Source organism: Gracilinanus agilis, chromosome 4, assembly GCF_016433145.1.
Source record: "Gracilinanus agilis isolate LMUSP501 chromosome 4, AgileGrace, whole genome shotgun sequence".
Taxonomy (NCBI): Eukaryota; Metazoa; Chordata; class Mammalia; order Didelphimorphia; family Didelphidae; genus Gracilinanus; species Gracilinanus agilis.
In genome coordinates, this window is record NC_058133.1 from 509,031,049 (window position 1) to 509,052,174 (window position 21,126).

A 21,126-nucleotide genomic window follows, 5' to 3' on the forward strand; every position below is an offset into this window, starting at 1 on the left:
ATTCAACCCTTATAACAACAACAAACGTGGGAGGGCGGTATTATCAGCTGACCTCCTTTTACAGACAAGGAAACTGAGGTTGAGAGAGGTGGACTTCCCCAGAGTCACAGAGCCCAGCATAAGTCAGAGGCAAGAAGAGAGGCCAGGCTTTCTGGCCAAAGAGGGCTCATGAACCACTAGCCCATGTGGTTAGAGACTGCCTATATTGATTTAACTTGGAGCTCTCTGGGAAGATATCCATGCTAAGATAGAGCTGGATTAAAGATTAAGTACATTTGTAAGGAAAGCCTTTATTCCCCTGTTGGGACTGGGGTGTGTTGAAGCTTCTTGCTCCAGCCCTGTGAAATCTGAATTAGGGTTTCCCATGTACAATCCCAGAGAGGAAAAGCCATAAGCTTCTGAGATCTTTTTTTTAAACCCTCACCTTCTGTCTTAGAATCAGCACCGTGTATCCGTTCCGAGGCAGAAGAGTGGGAAGGGCTAGGCAATGCGGGGTCAAGTGACTTGCCCAGGGTCACACAGCTGGGAAGTGTCTGAGGCCAGATTTGAATGCAGGACCTCCTGTCTCTGGTCTTGGCTCTCAATCCACTGAGCTACCCAGCTGCCCCCCACATCTAAGATCTTTTTTTTTTTTAAAGACTTACCTTCCATCTTAGAGTCAATACTGTGTATTGATTCTAAGGTAGAAGAGTGGCAAGGGGTGGGCAATGGGGATTAAGTGACTTGTCCAGGGTCACACAGCTAGGAAGTGTCTGAGGCCAGATTTGAACTCAGAACCTCCCATCTCTGGGTCCACTGAATCACCCAGCTGCCCCCCGCATCTAAGATCTTAAGATTCTTCACTCAGATGATAACTCAAAGCCATTCTCTTGGCATTTGCAAGATAACTTGTGACCTCGGAGTCCATGGACTCTTATGCCCATCTCACAAACAGATATATACTCTCTACGTATTAAGTGGTCATACTTTTTGCACTAGCTCCTACAACCAGATGAACAGTCCTCTCTCATTTTTCCCAAGAATGGCCTCATAGATAAGGTGTTGTTTTCATAGAACCGAACCCCACGAAGATGCTCAGGCTCTCATTAGCCCAAACTGAATAAATAAAAACCCATTCTACACGCTGCAATCAAAGATCCCAGAGTCAACCTGGGAGCAATCAGTAGCTCCCCATCAATTGCCTGACTCCCTGAAAAGGAGAGAGCCTCCACAGTACATGTTAGAGAGGCAACTTTTCCTGGACAGAAAAGGGAAAGGGAAATATGGGAAGCCATCCTTCGAATGCCACCACTGCCCCACCATCTGGAGTCTGACACCAACGGGGAGTTTTGTTTTGTTTTGTTTTTTTTTAACCCTTAACTTCGGTGTATTGTCTCACAGGTGGAAGAGTGGTAAGGGTGGGCAATGGGGGTCAAGTGACTTGCCCAGGGTCACACAGCTGGGAAGTGGCTGAGGCCGGGTTTGAACCTAGGACCTCCTGTCTCTAGGCCTGACTCTCACTCCACTGGGCTACCCAGCTGCCCCTGAACCGGGAGTTTTTCACTCGCACCTCCAGCCCTCTTGAGGCCTTTGTGAGATCTACAGCATATCCTTCAACAAATCTTGAATTGGACAACCTAAATCTTCTGGGCCTTCCTTTGCCTTTCCCCCCAGAGAGTTCTCTGAGAGACTATAGAGTTGCTCATTTGGCGAGGCCTTGGCCACTAAATGTAGGAGCTCCCAAAGCGAAAGTAAGGAAACCCTCATTTTCTTAGTTATATATTGTGTCACCCATCCAGGTCTCAATTTACTAATTTGTAAAATAGTTAGACTAGTTAGATTAGAGCTCGAAGGAATCCAGAGGCCTTATCTTACAAATGAAGGAACTGAGGCCCACCGAGCTTAAACGGCTCTTGGGTCTTCCTGTTTCCAGATTCAGGTGGATCGTGCCTCTCTAAGATGATCTCTAAGACCCTTTGAAATCGAAACCCTTTACTTTTTAGCAAACCTTTCATTCATCTCATGTTGACTTTTCAAATCAACCACCTTCCTCAAATTCTCCCTCCTATTTATGTCTTCCCCTCATTCTTCACAAGAACCATTTTTATGGAGAAGATCGAGGCCATCCATTAAGAGCTCTCTTCTTTCTTTTCTCTCCAAAAACATCTCTGTTGCTCCTCATCTCTTCACTAATCAAGATTTCTATGTATCCTTCTCTGTGACCTCCTCTCCTGCCTCAAATCCTGCCACAGACATTTATCTCCCTTCCTTACCAAGATGAACTTGTCCATCCCATCTCCTCCTGAACCTTGGGCCACTGACCATGCACAACTCAAGAAAATTCAGTGCCTTCTTATTGCTTCTGGGACCAAATAAAAACATCTGCTTAGCATCTAAAGTCCTTCCCACCTTGGTCTCATTCTACCTTTCCAACCTCTCCCTCCCACCTAGATCCCAGTCAAACTAGCTTCTACCTGTTCCTCACAAAAAGATACTCCATTCCCCATCTCAGTGACTTTGCACGGGTGGACCTTCAGGCCTAGATCAAGCCCCCATCCCACTTTTGTATCTTAGATTCTCTTGTTTCCTTAAAAATTCAGCTCAAGCACAAGCTTTCCTTGATACTGTCAGCTACTGGTGTCTACACCCTCCAAAGGGTTCTGTTTGTTTTGTACATATTTTGCACATATTCACATATAGACCTACCATCTCCTTCCTAACAGGTAAGCTTCTGGAGGATCGGATTGCTCTCTTTGATTTCACTGGACCAGGTACTTAGAGCTTAACAAATAAATCTTGACCAAATATTCTTGACCAAAGATATTCATTACTGAGCACTTATTCAGCATTTGCTTGCTCCCAAGGTATGCTAGGCTGGGGAAACAACACCTAAAAACTCAATCAGGCTTTGTGCTCCAGGATAGGGAATTACATTATGATAAACTGGTCTAGGTTGGCCAGATTCTAAAGAATCTTCTCAGAAACTTTGCTACCTCAACACACTACAAATCTTATCTCTCCCACTTCTTATATCTCCATAAAATGGACTGCCCTGCCTTACCACTGGATTCCTCGTTAATCCCTCTTTGTTTCCTTATCACTTTGCCCCAAATCCTTTTATATATAGCCACCAAACTTAGATAACATGGAAAATAGCTACAAGGAATGCAGGTAGCAATTGAGACACCCAGAAGTTAACTATGGGGGGAAAAAATCCAAGAAAGCAATCACAAAGAAGCTAAGCCCTCAGATGTTTGGGCAACAATCAAAAGAAAGATGAGGCCCTACAGCAAAGAAGCAAAATTGATCTCAGAGATATCTCTGAGATAGGGTCAGATGAAATCCATGAATGGAATATGGCTATGGGTGGGGATACTTTATTCAATAGTATTAAGATAAGCAAAAGGGTTTGGGGAGTCCAGCAGCACTGTTTAATAAGAAGATATAATGAAGAAGGAGAAGGAAGATGAGGGTGATGAGGATGAGGATGAGGGTGGGAGGAGGAGGAGGAGGAAGAGGAAGAGGAGGAAGAAGAAGAAGAGAAAGGAGAATAGTTCAGCAAAAAATACCCGACATGTCAAAAAGAGTCTGACATTATTCACATAGTGTTCCACACACATCATCTCTATCTTTCTAAAAGACCTATATAGAAGGTAGAAGCAAGAATATGAAAATGGGAATGAACACAAACGTATGATTCAATTCTGTAACGACATTAGTTTGAGTCTTAATGCTCAGAATAAAGCAAGGCCAGCAAGGAATGTGAAAGAAAACAAAAGGACATTTATTTGTTTTCAAACAATATTTGGGGACAGAAGAGGCTGCAGGAAGAGACAGGACTACTTACTGCCTTGGCTGAGTGGGAAAATGGCAACTGACAACTGAAAGAAGGCAGGGAGGTTTCACCTTTGTTTACTGTGCTAAGAAGAATGACTTCTGGGTTAGAATAATATAGAATTAAGGAAAGAGAAGAATCAAATTGGCTGCTAGGGCAGGTAGGTGGTACAATGGTTAGAGTGCCAGCTCTAGAGTCAGGAAGACTCATCTTCCCGAGTTCAAATCTGACTTCAGGAACTTCCTAGCTATCTAAACTTAGGCAAGTCACTTAACTGTTGGCCCCAATTTCCTCATCTGTAAAATGAGCTGGAGAAAGAAATGACAAACCACTCTAGTATCTTAGCTGTGTGATCCTGGGCAAGTCACCTAACCCTGTTGGCTTCAGTTTCCTCATCTGTAAAATGAACTGGAGGAGGAAATAACAAAGCACTCCAGTGTCTTTTTCAATAAAACCCCAAATGGGGTCATGAAGAGTTGGACATGACTGAAAAATGACTAAACAATAACAAAGGGCATCAATATTCAATGTAGATAAGAGGAGAGTAAGAGACTACCTACCTGCCATTAATTAACTCTTGCCCCAGGAAAATATATTCTGGTATTCTGAAAGGACTAGAGATGTGATTATTGAGCCACCCTCAGTGTCACGTGAAAAAAAAATAAATTGGTCATTTATTATAGACAAAAGTGCCAGAGTGAATACAGACTTGTTTGGTCCTTAATTCTTTAACTCTTACATTTAAAAATAGCACTGGCCATGGCCATCTTGGAATATAAGCTCTTTGAAGCCATGATTAGGTCTTTCACTTCATTAATTATTTAAAATTTATTTAAATTTTTTAATTTTAAAATTATTTAAAAATTTAAAAATTATTTAAAATTAATTAATTAAAAACGAAGGACAATTCCATGCACCCATTTAATAACTCAGTGATAGGTGAAAGATTGGGAGATTACAGGGAAGCACTGATGGGCACGAGAAGCACAAATATTGTTTGGGTTTTCAAGAAACTCTAGGTCAGCGAGTTAAACTTTGATCTCCAGCAAAATTCTAGCACATATCATTAGAGGGATGGTTGATGAATATCTAGAAAGAGAAGCAGTGACCACAAAGAACAATCTTGGCTACATCAAAAACAGGTCATGGCAGACTAATCCCATTTCTTTTTGTTGAGGGGCATACTAAGCTGCTAGAGATACACCTAGGTTTTAGCAGAACATTCAATATAGTATTTCTAGTTATTCTTGTGAAAGAGAGATGGAGAGATGATCATGTAATTAGATGGATAGATGGATTTAAAGAGGAGTCATTAATGATCCAGTGTTAAGTGGGAAGGAAGTCTCCAGTGGTGTGCCCTAAGGATCTGTATGAAGTTCTGGGATGCTGAACATTTTACCAATTACTTAGATAAAGGCAAGGATGGCTGGTTCATCAAATCTGCAAGTGACACAAAACTGGGAGGAAGGTGTGGTAGTTAAAGGGAGATAATAGTTTGAGGTGGGTGGGGTAAAGCTAATATCTAAAGGATCTCCTTAGGCTGGGATATTGGGCTGAATTCTATAAGATGAAATTCAAGAGAGATGAATGACTAAACATCAACTTCCTTAAGTACAAGAAGGGGTGGGGGTGGGGGGAGGCGCATGGTGAGACAGAAGTTTTTCTGAAAAAGATCTGAGGATTTCAATGAACCACAAGCACCCTATGAGTCAGCAGCCCCCAAAGTACAATTATCTTAGGCTGCATTGAGAGGTATCACCTCCAGGAATAAGGAGGTGACAGTCCTGGCCTGCTGGTCTGACCTCAGCTGGGTTCTGGGTATCAGGATTTAGGAAGGGCACCAGTAAGCTGGAATATGTCCAGAAGGGGGCAGCCAAGAGGCTAAAGGGCTTTGATCTCATATCACTGAGGACTGACTGAAGAAACTCGGGTTATTTAGCCTGAAAAAGAGGGGAATAAGGCTGGGGATTAGGGGGAAGGTCAGTAGAGGGGGTGGCCATGACACAATTATGATCTTAGAGTACCTGAAGGGATGGCTTATAATAAACGGGTTGGTCTTGATCTCTTTGGCCCTAGAAAGAACAACAGGTGGGAGTTTCAATGAGGGAGATTTAGGTTTCCTGTCAGAAAAGGCTCCTGATTAATTGGAACCATCCAGAAGTGGAATGAGCTGCCTTGGATGCTAGTGGACTGATCAGAATCAGGCTTAGCATCATTAGGGGTCTTTAGGCAAAGGCTGCGTGACCATTTCTCAGGTATGCAGTTCTGAGAACTTTTTTTTGGTCAGGTATGCTTAGGACCAGATCAGGGATGAAGTTCCTTCCAACAGAGCCCTCCAAAAGAATGGAAGTTCCTTGACAGCAAATACAATTCCATTTTTACCTTGGTATCTCCAGCACCTGGCACACAGTAGGCACTTAATTGACTATTGATGGACTCCAGCTCTAAGATGCTGCTTCTTTTAAATTCCTATAGCATTCTACTCTTCAGAGAACATCACTTCATCTTCTCCCTTATATTTGTCTTTTCCTCCCTTCTCTCAACTGTATTGTAAGCTCATTAGGATGGAAGATAGTGGAATTCAAATTGGGAAGACGTGGGTTCAGATGCTGCCATTGACGCTTACCAGGTGTGTGATTGTGGGTGTCACTTCCCCTGTCTGTGAAATGATGGGGTAGGACTCACCAGCCTCCATGGTCCCTTCAAGCTCTAAATATATAATACTATGCATCTTGGCATCACTGAGAGTACCTAGGCCAGTGTCTTGAACAAAGCAGGGGCTCAGCAAGTATTAGCTGATTGAATGAATGGCAATAATGTTACTAAGGTGTGGCCAGGTGGGATTGCCCAAGCCCCCCATGAACAGAGGAAACGAGAGGACAGGGAAGGCTGCAGGGAGGCTCCTTACTTTCTCATTGGCTGTTTTGTTCAAGTAGTAATCCCTGGAAGGCAGAAAGAGGCCAGACTGATCTACCTGGAGTGGAAAAAGAAAAGGGTCATTTTAGATGCCAAGATGGTAGGAAGGAGGAACCCCCAACATCTGTTATTAATCCAGGGCTCCCAGGGCACACTTTTGCTCCTCCCAGCCCACTTCTGGTGCCTGACCATCCTCTCACCTGAATGACATTGCTGTTAGAGCTTTTGGCATCAGCACTGACATAGACTGTGAAGAACGGGCTGGCCCGGTAAGTCCCAGACACCATCTTCAAAACCTCCATGAAGTTGTCCTGTGCCCAGGGTCCTGTGATGTTCCAGCCACCGATCTAAAAGAGAAGAATGCCCAGAAGGTCCCTGGCTCCTAAACTCTCCTTTTCCTCCAGGCCTGAATGGCCGAGCCTCTTTTTGTCCTCCCTTTCTCCCGTGAGCAAGCCCCATGTCCTCATTCTTGAACTGGGTCCAGTCTCACCTTGTCAATGAGGTCTCGCAGGGGCTGGGCCCCTAGCTCTTCAATTCTTTGTTCTCGGAGGCAGGAGAGATAGTAACGCTGGGTCTTGCGTTCTGCCTCACTGGTGGAGTTGAAGGTCTCATTCTCTGTGTGTGGGAGACAGCATCAAGTTACCATCCTCAGGTTCAAATCCTGCCTCAGACAGTTACTAGCTAGGTGACCTTGGACCAGTCACTTATCCTCTAGGGGTCTCAGTTTCCTCATTTGTAGCATGAGACTTGATGGCCTGGGGGTCCCTTCCAGCTCTAGATCTTCCATCCTATGATCCCTGGTTTGCAAATGTGTCAGAGGGAAGGAGAGTATGTTGCCAACAACAAGGGACCTGGGTGAGAGAGCTGAGCTCTGGAGGGAAGGCAGTCCTTGACTTCTTATCCTTCATCCCGGGGGACGTCCCTGTGGGACACCAAGGTCCTACAAGATCTCTGGTTACTTCACCAAGACCCCATCCTCATTCATCCACTCTGCATTTAGTAAGTCCCTGATATAGGCAAGTGAGTGTGGAGTAGAGAGAAGGGCTGGAGGCAAGAAGGCCTGGGTTCGAAAGCTGCCTAATTCTACCTGGACAAGCCGCACTGGATCCTCCTCTATGGGTTCTTGGGTTCAAAAAACAAGTACCCAATATACACCGAGCATAGTGCTAGGCCCTGAACTCCCAAATATAAAAGTAAAGTATTCCCTGCCCTCCAGGACCTTCTTGTCAGTCTATCAGGGAGACCATATGTATAGGTCCCAGTTCGGATCCATTCATCTAATGGCTAGAAGTGACCGAGGAAAGCGCTCTTCCTGGGAAATAGGAAGAGAGATGTCCTCATCATGCCCTCAACATACACCTAAGGCACAAGGCTTCTTATCGTTGTGACCCTAGGCAAGTCGTTTTGTGATTTGGAGCCTCAGTTTCCCTATTTGTAACAGAAAGGGTTGGACCAGCTGCCCTCTGAGGTTCCATCTAATTCTATGTACAGAATAAATGCAAGGGAGAAGCCCTCATAGCTGGAGGCACTGGGAAAGGTCTCATGTAGAAGGTGGTCCTTGAGCCAAATTCTCAAGGAAATGGTGACTTCTAAGAGGAACATAGGACCAGACCTGGAAGCTGAAGGAGATCTCTGAGGTCATCAAATCCAATCCCCCCTCATTTTACAGAGGAAGAAACTGTGGCATAAGGAGAGGGAAATGACTTGCCCAAGGTCATGCAGGTAGGAAGTGGCCAAGCTGGGATCTGACCCCAGGACCTCTCCCTCTTTCCATTTCACCATATTGATCTAATATGCACATAAGGCATCATGCTGGGCTCTGGGATACAGCAATAGGAGGGGAGAAATAGTCCTTAGGTACAAGGAGCTTCATCGTATCCCTATATTTAAATAGGCAAATAACTACAATAAGGATTTAGACAGACAAATGCAATATTATCCATGCAGCCAGGAGACTGGGAAAGCCTTCCCATAGTAGATGGCACCTGAGAGGAAGAGGAGAGGAGTAAGTGTATTCCCTACAAAGGCACGGAGGTGGAACAGGAAATGCCAAGTTCTGAGAACAGTAAGTGGACCAATTAGACTGGATGAGAGTGGGTGTGAAGGGAAGCAAGAACAAGGTTAGAAAAATAGACTGGAGAGCAGCTAGGTGGCTCAGTGAATAGAGAGCCAGTCCTGGAGATGGGAGATCCTGGGTTCAAACGTGGCCTCAGATACTTCCTAGCTGTGTGACCCTGGACAAGTCACTTAACCCCCATTGCCTAGTCCTTACTACTCTTCTGCCTTAGAACCAATATACAGTATTGATTCTAGGACAGAAGGTAAGGGCTTAAAAAAAAAAGAAATAAAACATTTACCTTCCATCTTAGATTCAATACTATGTGGTTCCAAGGCAGAAGAGAGGTAAGGGCTAGGCAATGGGGGTTAAGTGACTTGCCCAGGGTCACACAACTGGGAAGTGTCTGAGGTCATATTTGAACCCAGGATCTCCTATCTCTGGGCCTGACTCTCAATCCACTGAGCCACCCAGCTGCCCCCAATTAATTTTTGTTTTTTAAAGAAAAACAGGCTGGAGAAAGCTAAGGAAGGACTACAGATGAAGAAAAGGAGTGTGATTTGTCTTGAGGCAATAGGGCACTACCAAAGGTTCTTTGCCTAGAGGCAGAGGTTGTAGAACCACAAGAAGGCTAGTTTGGCTAAGATACAAAATGAATGGAGGAGAATACTGTGATGTAAGTCTCAAAAATGATAGGAATTCTTTCTGGGCTCTGAAAAGAGAGGAGATACAGACCTCTCCATCCCTGGCATCCCATCAATTTTTCCCCTTCCTAGGACCCTAGAGGCAATGTTCTTTAGTGGAAAGAGTCTTGGATCTCCAGCCAGGGGAAATAATAGCTAACATTTGTTTATATAGCCCTTACTATGTGCCAGGATGCAGCACTTTATGATTATGATCTCATTTAATCCTTACAACAATCTTGGGAGATGGGTGCTATTATTCTTCCCATTTTACAAATGAAGGAACTGAGACAGATAGAGGTAAAGTGACTTGCCCAGGATTACATCTTTAGTAAGAGTCTGAATCTGGATTTGAACTCAAGTCTTCTTGACTTCAGCCTCAATTCAAATCCTGGCCCTAAAATCTATAAGTTGTGTGACTGTGAGGAAATTACTTTGTATCTCTGAGCCTCAGTTTCTTCATCTGGAAAATGGATATCAATATAAGGAACAGCGTGACATATTGGATAGAGAACCAAGTCTCAGAGTTAGGAAGACCTGAGTTCAAGTTCTACCTCTGATATGTATTGATATCCTGGGTAAGGCTCTGACCCTCTCAGGGCCCTTTGGTGGTTCTCTAAGACTAACTTGCAGAAAACTTCAGACCCAGAACTATATTAGAGGTATCGGTCAATTATGAGGGCCATTGCAGGCCTTTGGCCCACCAGGCTCTCAACTGCCACTCAGACCAAATTAAAAGGTAATCAGGAAATAGTTAACAAAAAAAAAAATATACTAAGATAGAGATAATGTGGTTTTCTAAATCAAAACATACCTGCAGGGATCCGTATGTACTGTTTAGTGGTACTTGTTTGTATTTGGGTTTGAAATCATTGAGGAATTAGAAAAAAAGGAAAGAGGACAATCCTTGTCCTCCATACCCCGGAGGGTACTAGTGAAGAAAATGTTTGGCAAAACTTTAAGCATTCTGAAAATGGAATCATTTGTTATTGTTATAGAATGTTAACGTTAACTCATGTCAGGACCATGAACAGCTCCCAACCCCCTCTCAACTTGACAATAATACTCCTCCAGAGAAGGAAAGACCTGCCCCCTCAGTGAGCTTGGGGCAGAGCTGGAACTAGAACTCGTATTTCCAGGGCTTTCCCCATCACTCTTCTAGGCTGCTCTGGAAAGTACAGGATCACAGATACAAAGATGGAAGGGGTCTCAAAGTCCAGCTAATCCTCATGAGGAAACTGAGGCCCATAGCAGTTATTTGACTTTCTTGAGATCACCAAAGTAGTGATTAGCAGAGCCAGAACTCAGTCATGAGATCACAAATTGAGAGTTGGAAGAGACCTTAAGAGACTAGCTTTGGTCTCTGAGCACTAGACTATTATCAGGAAGACCTGAGTTCAAATGCAGGTTCAGATTCCTACTAAGGAATATGACTCTGGGCAAGTTACTTAGCCTCTTTCTGCCTCAGTTCCTTCATCTGTAAAATGGACATCATAATAGCACAGGTCCCTCAGGGTTGTTGTGAGGATTAAATGAGATGATAATTTGAATGTGCTTAGCACAATGCCTGGCACATAGTAAGAGCTATAGAAATGTTAGCTATTATTTATCCTGACTGTAGATCCAAGGCTCTTTCCACTCAAGCATTTTATTTTATTTTATTTTAAACCCTTACCTTCTGTATTGGAGTCAATACTGTGTATTGGCTCCAAGGCAGAAGAATGGTAAGGGTAGGCAAAGGGGGTCAAATGACTTGCCCAGGGTCACACAGCTGGGAAGTGTCTGAGGCCAGATTTGAACTCAGGACCTCCCGTCTCTAGGCCTGGCTCTCAATTCACTGAGCTACCCAGCTGCCCCCTAAGCCTTTTATTTTAGAGAGGAAGGAATTGAGGCCCAATAAGGTAAGTGTATCATCCAAAGTGATGCAGGTAGTAATTGGGAGGTAAGATTTGATCACGTACCAAAGTCTGTTTCCTGCCATGCCATTAGCCCTTCCATTGTGGGTTTTCCCTGGTTAGGTAGCGCTCTCTGCCTTTCTCTTATCACTAGGATCACTGCCTGCCTCTCTCTGCCTCTGGTATGACCCTCCCCCAGGAACTCTCTAAAGTCCCCAGGTGGCTCACCAAGTAAATGTTTCAGCACAGCCTGATTCTGGTCCCAGAGGCTGTTGAAGGTATTCCACCTGGAACGCCCATCAGGGAGTGGGTTTCGCCGCATCCAGCCACCACAGGAGAATTGGTAAAAGTCTTCACAAGGGCTCACCTCACGGTCCAGAGACTCCAGGATCTTCCCAGCCACACGAATGCAGGCTTCTGTCAGGCAGGTGTTATTTAATGAGCCTGTGGCTGAGAAAAGGTGCGAGAGAAAGACCCTCTGTCAGCAAAGGATGAGATGGCCAAAGAAGGGGTCTAGTGATCAAGAAACATTTATTAAGCCTCTATCTTGTGCCAGGCTCTATCCAAGGTGCTGGAGACACAAAGGCAATGCAACAGTGCCTGACACCAAGAAACTCACATTCTATCCAGGGAAATGTACATTTAGAGAATTAAATACCAACTACATATGAATTTCTGGGGGAAGACATTCATAACTGTGCTGTGGGAGAGTGCAGAGAATCAGGACGAGGTGGCAATTAAGTTGAGCTTTGAAGGAACCTAGGGATTCTATCAAGCAAGCAAACACTTATAAAGCACCCAGCATGTGCTAGAGGCTGAGGAGACAAAAAATGATGCCTAGAAATCATCATTAACCTTCACTTTCCTTATAGCCAAGATTTCACAGCCAATCACTTGCCAAACTTTATTGATTTCACCTCCTTGACATCTCCAGTCATCACACCACAACGATGCAGGTAAAGCCTCTTCATTGGTCTCTCCCCCTATAGACTTCTCTAATCCATCCTGCTCAGAGCCATCAAATCCATATTCCTTTTTTAAATCCAATTTTATTTTATTGTCAGTTCTGAATTCTCTTCCTACCTCTATTCATTGAAAGCAAGAAATACCAAACCTGCTACACTTATCAAGTAATGCAAAATGCATTTCTGCATTACCAGTGTTCAAAAAGACAAAAAAAAAAGGGGGGGGGATTTTTTAATTAACCCTCTGAGTCCATCAGCTCTTTATCTGGGAGTGGGTAGCATATTTCATGGAATTGTTTTAGATCATTATATTGATCAGAGAGGCTAAGATTGTTTACAGTTGATCATCTCTATAATAATCCTGTGCAAATTGTTATCCTGATTCTGTTCATTTCACTTTTCATCAGGTCACATTCCCAGGTTTTTCTGAAACTACCCCCTTCATTATTCCTAAAATCACTCCTATCACATCCAGATTCTAAAACTTGTTTATCTACTCAACTGATGGGCATCCCCTCAGTTTTCTAATTCTTTGTTACCACAAAAAAAAAAAGTGCCACAAATATTCTTATACATATGGGTCTTTTTTCTTTGATTTTTTTGGGCATAGATCTAGTAGCAGTATTGCTGGGTCAAAGAATTCACAGTTTAGGGCTTTTAGGGCATTGTTCCAAATTGCCCCTTCAGAATGGTTGGATTAGATCACAGCTCCAGAAACAGTGCATTCATAAACATATTTTTCCACATCTCCTTCAGTACCTGTCATTTTCCTTTTCTGTCATCATAGCCAATATGATGTATATAAGTTGGTACTTCAGAGTTGCTTTAATTGCATTTCCCTAATTATTAGTGATAAAGAGCATCTTTCCATCTGACTATTGATAGCTTTGGTTTCTTCCTGTAAAGATTAAAAATTAATATCCAAATACTCCAAGTATTATCTTTAATAAGATTTATTAATAATAACTAAATAAAAAGCTAGAGTAAAAAGCCCACTTTCCTAGTTGCACAGATGGGAAGAAGAGAGCAAGAAGTGGAGTTACACACAACTATATACAAAGTAAGCCTGCAACTTGGGGACAAAAATGAAAGGAATTCTGGGAGATGAAGTCTAAGAGTCCAAGATTTTCTAATTATACATTTCTTTGAAAACTATCTGTTTATATCTCTTGTCCTCAATATGAAGTGTGAAGTGGTACGTCAGAGTTGTTGTTTTTTTTTGAACCCTCAACTTCTGTGTATTGGCTCCTAGGTGGAAGAGTGGTAAGGGTGGGCAATGGGGTTCAAGTGACTTGCCCAGGGTCACACAGCTGTGAAGTGTCTGAGGCCGGATTTGAACCTAGGACCTCCCTTCTCTAGGCCTGACTCTCAATCCACTGAGCTACCCAGCTGCCCCCAGAGTTGTTTTTAATTTATTTTCCCCTAATTATTAGTGATTTAGAATATTTCTTATGACTGTTGATAACTTTGATCTTTTCCTCTGAAAACTCCATTTATCAACTGGGGAATGTTTGGGGTTTTTTTTTAGAATATTTTTCCATGGTTACATGATTCATGTTCTTTCCTTCCCTGTCCCTGCCCCCACCCCCACCCTCCCGGTAGCCAATTCGCAATTCCACTGGGTTTTACACGTATCATTGATCAAGATCTATTTCCATATAATTGATAGTTGCACTGGGGTGGTCCCCATAAACCCATATGTTCAAGCAGTTGTTTTTCTTCTATGTTTCTACTCCCACAGTTCTTCCTCTGAATGTGGATAGCGTTCTTTCTCATAAGTGGGGAATAGTTCTTATTCTTATAGAGTTGGTTCAGTTCAAATCTATTTGACTCATTGAGAAATGAAACTTCTATCAGAAAAACTTGATGTAAAGATTTCCCCTCACTCTCCTGGTTTTCTACTAATTTTGGCTGCATGGGTTTCATTTGTGCGCAGACATTAATTTTCTGTAATCAAAATTATTGCCTCCCATGAACCTTTCTGTCTCTTGTTTAGTCATGCATGAGTTCTTCTCCTAGTCATAGATCTGACAAGTAATTTCTTCCATGCTCTGCTAATTTGCTTATGACAACACTTTTTGGGTCTAGATCATGTACCTATTTTGAGCTTATCTTGATAAAAGATGTGAGATATTAGTCTATGCCTAATTTCTGCCAGACGTTTCCCCAGTTTTCACGACAGTTTTTTTAAATAGCTAGTATTTGCCCCATTATCTAGGATCTTTGGGCTTATCAAACACAAGGTTACTGTGCTCATTTACTTCTCTATGTTGTATCTTATGTATTCCATTAATCAACCACTCTATTTCTTATCCAGTGCCAGATTATTCTGCTGATTAACACTTTGGGAGATCTGGTACTGTTAGGCCTCCTTCCTTTACATTTTTTTTTCATTGATTCCCTTGATATTCTTGGCTTTTTGTTGCTCTGGAGGAATTTTGGTATTTTTTTCTAGCCCTATAAAGTGTTTGTTTGGTAGTTTGACTGGCATGGCACTGAATAAGTCAATTAATTTAGGTGGTATTGTCATTTTTTTTACATTGGCTCAGCCTGTCCATGAACAATTAATATTTCTCTCATTATTTAGTTTTGTCTTTATTTGTTCTTATATAGTTCCTGTGTGTGTGTCTTGGAAGGTAGATTCCCAAGAATTCTATAGCATTTGCAGGTATTTTTATGTGAGATTTCTCTTGGTGTTCTATTGGCAATATCTAGAAAAGCTGATGGTTTGCATGGGTTTATTTTCTATCTCACAACTTTGCGAAGTTGCTGAAGTTCATTATTTTAACTAGTTTTTTCATTGACTCTGGGGTTCTCTAAGTAAACCATCATATCATCTAGAAAAAGTGGTCGATTTGTTCCTTCATTGCCTACACTTGTTCTTTCCATTTCTTATTCTTGTCTTATTGCAATAACTAGCATTTCTAGAATAATATTGAATAATAGTAGTGATGATGGACATCCTTGCTTAACCCCTGATTTTACTGGGAAGGCTTCTCATTTATCTTCATTAGATATAATGCCCGCTCTTGATTGTAGATACATACTACTTGTCATTTTAAGAAAAGCTCCATTTACTAGTATGCTTGCAAACTGATATTCCTAAAACTCAGATATGACTATGTCACTAATATTGCTCAATAATTATTATTGGTTCCATATTACCAAAGAACAACAAAAAAGTCCTCCGTTTGGCTTCTAAAGCCCTTCATAAACTACCTCAAGCCTGTCTATCCATGACGACTACAACGTAATTTCTTTCCCTTACTTCAAGTACCAGATAACCTGAACTGTTTGAAGTTTCCAATACACAACATTCCATCTACTACCTCCCTACTTATGCCTAGGCAGTTGCCCTGTACTTAGAATTTTCTCCTTCACCTTTGCCTTTTGGCCCCTGAGCTTCCTTCAAGACTCAACTCAAGTGCTACCTCCTTCAAGAGGCCTTTCCTGACTCCCCTATTTTTCAGGCTCGCCTTCCAAGATCACTCTGTATTTACTCTGTATCACTACTGTCTATCTATCTCATAAATAGAATATCCGCTTCTTGAAGGCAAGGACTACTTTGCTTTTATAATCGCATCTTCAGCATCTAAAATAGTTTCTGGAACACAGCAGGTGATTAACAAATGCTTGTTGATTAATTGGCTGAAGGAGTTGACACGTTGCAATCAAAGACTCATCGATTTGGAATTGTAAGGGATCGTACATGTCATTAGTGCAATCCCTTTGGGAGTTGATGAAAATTTTGATGAAACATTTTCCCTAGAAAAATAGGAAGCATGGAGGAAACCATAGATGTGAGGAGGCCACAAAGAGGGAAAACCTGGGAGGAAAGCCAGTCAATAAACATTCATTGAACATTACTGTGTGCCAGGCACTATGCTAAGGACTGGGCATACAAAGAAAGGTAAAGGAAAGGCCCTGCCCTTGAAGAGTGCATAATCTCCTGAAAAAGAAGTCAAGTCTTAGGGCAGAAAGAGCTCAAAGCCTTTGCTCAGCCACCCTTTCTCCCTTCAGCCCTACTCCATCATAAATGCACTCCCCATCTGCCTCCCTAAATCGAATAGAAGAGATCTTATGGATGAAGGTCATAGGATTTAGAGTGAAAAGAGAACTTTGAGATCATCTAGGCCAGTGATTCTCATACTTTTTTGGTCTGCCGCCCCCTTTCCAGAAAAAAATATTACTTAGCCCCTTGGAAATTAATTTTTTTAAATTTTAATAGCAATTAATAGGAAAGATAAATGCACCTGTGGCCATCACTGCCCTCCTGGATTGCTGCAGCACCCACCAGGGGGCAGTGGCGCCCACTTTGGGAATCACTGATCTAGGCCAAATTCTGGAATTTTTTTTTTTTTAAACCCTTACCTTCAGTCTTGGAGTCAATACTGTGTATTGGCTCCAAGGCAGAAGAGCGGTAAGGGTAGGCAATGGGGGTCAAGTGACTTGCCCAGGGTCACACAGCTGGGAAATGTCTGAGGTCAGATTTGAACCTAGGACCTCCCGTCTCTAGGCCTGGCTCTCAATCCACTGAGCTACCCAGCTGCCCCCCAAATTCTGGAATTTTACAGATGAGGAAACTGAGGAAAGTTAGGCAACTTGTTCAAAGTCAGACAAGTAGTTAAGTGGCATGGTTGAGATATGAACCCATTCTTCTGACTCCATTCCCCACACTCTTTCCCCTGTACCATATTGTAACCAGTGACTTGCCCAAGGTCATAGAATAACAAAATCTCTGAGCTGGAAGGGACTTCAGTAGCACCCAAGTAGTCCAAGCTGTTTGAGAAAAGGAGCCTTCGCTCTGACCCTCCCCAAAAGTGGCCCTTCAGTCTCTATTTTAAGAGTTCCTAAGGGGGGGGGCCTGCTCCACTGAGGAACATTTCTAATCGCTCGACAAGCATTTATTGAACAGTGACTGAGTGCCAAGTCTTGTCCTAGGTGCTGGACATTGAAAAAAAGAGGAAGAATAAACGAGTGGCTGCTCTCCTCTAGAAGCCGACATTCTCTTCAGGAAGTCTCTCCTGGCCCCAATCCTCAAAATTAGGAAGCTAATAAGTACTACTGTAGCTGGAATTCAAACCTAACGCTCCACATGCCAACAGTTTTCTATGCTAGCCCCCAAAGGGTGGGTGGAGCCTGCGGTTCACCTACCTTGGCTATACTGGACCACCAGGGCAATGGAACAACCCAAGAGCAAGATGCCCAGCAGCAGAGAGATGCCCATCAAAACCAGTTCTAGCTGTGTTCGGGAGCCCAGGAGATGTCCTGCCCTTTTTCGGAAGCCCACCTAGGGAGGCAACGTGAAGAGAGAGAGGTAAGGGCCATCAACTAGGATAATAATAGTAGCTAGTACTCCTATAGCGCCCGCTATGGGCCAAGCACTGTGTTAAGCCCTTTACAAATATGATCTCATTTGATCCTCACAAGAATCCTAGGAGGTGGGTGCTATTAATATCCCTGTTTTTCAGGGGAGGAAACTGAGTCAGGCAGAGGTTGAGTGACTTGCCCAAGATCACACAGCTAGTAAGTGGTTAGGGCAGGATCTGAAATCAGGTCTTCCTGACTCCAGGCCCAACTCTCTAGCCATTGCACAGCCCAACTGAGTGAAAGACACTCTCGGAGTTGTGGTGCTCTAAGAGGAAGAGATCATAAGGATCATTGAAGGGGAGGTTAGAAGGCACTTGAGAGGCTATTTTGTCCAATTCATGTATGAGGAAACTAAGCCCAGGAAAGTAAAGTAACCTTGGAGCATCGGTCTAAGACTGGAAGGGACTCAAGCAGCCACCCGGTCCAACTCTCTCGTTTTTAGAGAGGAGGAAACCAAGGACCAGGGAACCTAAGGCATGACTTGTTCAAGGTGACATAGTGGTAAGCATCAGACATGGGATTTGAACCCATGTCCTCTGGCTATAGAGCAATCACTCTTTCCTCCAAATTGTGTGGTGATGGAAACCTAGAAAGGACAGGGAGGCCAAGGGGCAAATACGTCTTAGTAATCTTAATAGCAACAGCTTTTATTGGTATAGTTGTACATTGAAACGTTTCCCCCTGGAAAAATGGGAAGCCTGGAGGAAGGCATATGTGTGTGAGGAGGCTCTAGAGAGAGAAAACCTGGGAGGAAAGTCAATAAACCTGGGCCAGATGATCTCTAAGGCCCATCTAGCTCCAGAGCTTTTTTTTTTTTTTTTTAAGAGAAACTGAGTTTGCATCCCAGCTCAGGCCTTTACTGACTGTGTGACCTGGGGCAGGCCACTGAATTTCCTTGAGCCTCAGTTTCCTTTTTTTTTTTTTTTTAACCCTTATCTTCTGTCTTGGAGTCAATACTGTTTATTGTCTCCTAGGTGGAAGAGTGGCAAGGGTGGGCCATGGGGGTCGAATGACTTGCCCAGGGTCACACAGCTGGGAAGTGTCTGAGGCCAGATTTGAACCTAGGACCTCCCATCTCTAGGCCTGACTCTCAATCCACTGAGCTACCCAGCTGCCCCCTAGCTCCAGAGCTTTTAGAGGGGGAAAAGGGAAGAGAGAGAGAGAGGATTGGACCATAACTGATCTCATTTATCTTCACAGTCACTGAAACAAACGGGTGGGTTTGGGGTCGACCCTTGTGGCTCCATGAAGCTAGGGTAATTCCAGCATGGAAACTCCCTTCTGTTCTGTAACTTCCAGTCTTAGAGAACAGCCAGGGCACAGAAAGTTTAAGCAAGTACCCTGGTGTCAACACGGCCAAAACGTGCCAGCTCTAAATCAATGATAGCATTACCCTGAGCGACACACTCATTCTCAAGCTCGGTTTTCCCAGCTTTAAAATGGGGGCAGGTCTTCCTGATCCTTCTAAAGGTTATGGCTCACTGCTTCATGCGACATGCACTGGAGGTAATATGACATCTAGTATAACATTCTATACTACTCTGTTCGCAAAGCACTTGTCACTCCTTCTGGGGTCTCTACAGTGATGCTAGATGCGGTCCAGCGTGTATCCTGGGGAGACGGTCAACCTTGGAGCCAGGCAGACCTGAACCCAACTCTGATCCGTACCAGGTGTGTGACCCTGGGCAGAATGAAATAGGATAAATGATAAGCCCATGTTACAGCTAAGGAAACTGAGGCTCGAAGAACTTCAGTGACTTGCCCAGGGTCATACATACAAGCTCAGGGCAGACACCGCCTCCTGCTGTCTTTCTACCATCCCATTAAAGTCGAAGGGAAGCCGAATGGTTGATGATTCATTTTCCAGGGGGTGACCTCAGCTGTGTGGGGGCGGACGCCAACCCAGATTCTTAGGTTATCTGTCCTGGGAGCTCGGCCTAAGTGACTGACCAGCATATACTAGTGTTTATGGATTCATTGGAGCCTTAGAGCGTGCCTCGGGCACGGGGACCAGACCTTGCTCAGGGTCACCTGGCTGGTACTTGAACCCTTCTCCCTACTATACTGAGCTGCCTTTTATTTGTCATAAAGCAGTCAAAGGAGACGATGGGGCAGATGCTTGGTAAACAGGGCAGTACAGGCAGGCCAACTTAATGTTCTTATTCCGTTGGGTGAACTCGAATCCGTGAGCTACGGATGAACAGCTCAGTGGGCCCAGGCCGCTACTGTAGTTTTGGCCTTGTGTGCGGGGAGAGCGGACATGGGGGGGCTAGGGGGGAGGGTCAGACCAGAAGAGTAAGAGGGTTATCAATTCAGAACTGAGAGAGGCTTTGGAGGCCCTCCAGGTAAACACCCTTCATGTTTCAGAGGAGGAAACTGAGGCCCAGAGAGGTCACAGAATAAAAGCTCTGGAGCTGGACAGACTTAGAGACCACCTGGTTTGGGCCCCTCATTTTCCAGATGAGGCAACAGACCCAAAGGAGTGAAATCACTTGGCAAAGGTCACACGGCTGGTAAATGTGTGAACCAGGATTCCAGTTCAGGTCCACTGCATTTCCTGGCCTCCCACCAAAAAGGTGAGCCAAGGAAAGGGAGCTGACTGCAGGGAGGCACCCTCTTCCCCAGCCCCAGCCCCCGGCGGATCATGCAGACCTCCATAGTGTCCGGAGAGGCAATGCCATCTGGTGACGGCTCGGGAGCCTCATCATCCCGAAGAGTAGCCCGCTTATACTCCAACATCTGTAGAGATGTAGGCAGAGAAAGGCAGGTGTCAGGGTCAGAGAGGTAGCTCGCCTTCTTCCGGGGTCCCTAGTGCCTCCTCTCGCCTCCCCTTTGTGTGGATCTCTAGAGGGCCTGCATCTGGAGCACTTTCTGTTCAAGCAGTGCCATTTGCCAAGTGGGGAATGGGTAGAGGGACATCTGGAAATGGACCTGCCCTCAAAGAGCTTCCAGGATGGGGGTGGGAAGCAGAGATGCTCCCGGCCCGGCCCTGCCCTGCCCTCCCATAGCTTGCAAGGGGCTGTACAACAAGGAAGAACTGGACAAGTGCACCAGGGAGGGGTCTATGTTTCTTAGCGCCTCCCCAGCTCTCCAACTCTGCCTCTAAAGCTTTCTTCTCTTTCTCCTCAGTTTCCCTGCTCCGCAGTCCAAGAAAAAGAGACCCCTCCACTCCCCACTCCCCCACTTCAAGGGTAATAATCCCCCAAGACAGCTCCCTAATGGACCTGGGCCAGGTGGCAGACTGGGATGAGGTAAAGGTTCGGAGGTGGGAAAGCCAGGTTCCCTTCCTCTCCCTCTCCACCCCCCCATTGCAGAGCAGTTGTTTGCTTGTTTTTGGCTAGGGCTGCAGCGCCAGCTCCTCTCCTGGGCTCCCCTCCCACACAGAACTCCCCAAACTGCATACTGGTTGACCTGGAGCAGGGCACAG

General features: G+C 44.3%; 1 protein-coding gene across 8 annotated transcripts in view; it reads right to left on the reverse strand.

The window, feature by feature from the left end:
- Positions 1-21,126, reverse strand: part of LOC123244705 (endothelin-converting enzyme 2) — a 40,786-nt gene that overhangs the window by 11,671 nt on the left and 7,989 nt on the right. Inside the window, exons 2-9 of one of the 8 annotated variants that reach the window (XM_044673247.1) lie at positions 20,909-20,914; positions 20,352-20,438; positions 17,503-17,619; positions 13,562-13,574; positions 11,593-11,808; positions 7,221-7,345; positions 6,931-7,077; positions 6,723-6,788 (exon numbers count right to left, since the gene is read on the reverse strand). In XM_044673247.1, coding sequence (XP_044529182.1) covers positions 6,723-6,788; positions 6,931-7,077; positions 7,221-7,345; positions 11,593-11,808; positions 13,562-13,574; positions 17,503-17,619; positions 20,352-20,438; positions 20,909-20,914 — 777 coding nt within the window. Of the gene's footprint in view, positions 1-6,722; positions 6,789-6,930; positions 7,078-7,220; positions 7,346-11,592; positions 11,815-13,561; positions 13,575-17,483; positions 17,620-18,372; positions 18,381-20,351; positions 20,439-20,616; positions 20,619-20,908; positions 20,915-21,126 lie in introns of all 8 variants that reach the window. The other 7 variants (XM_044673250.1, XM_044673246.1, XM_044673245.1 and 4 more) reach the window with 7 other exon arrangements.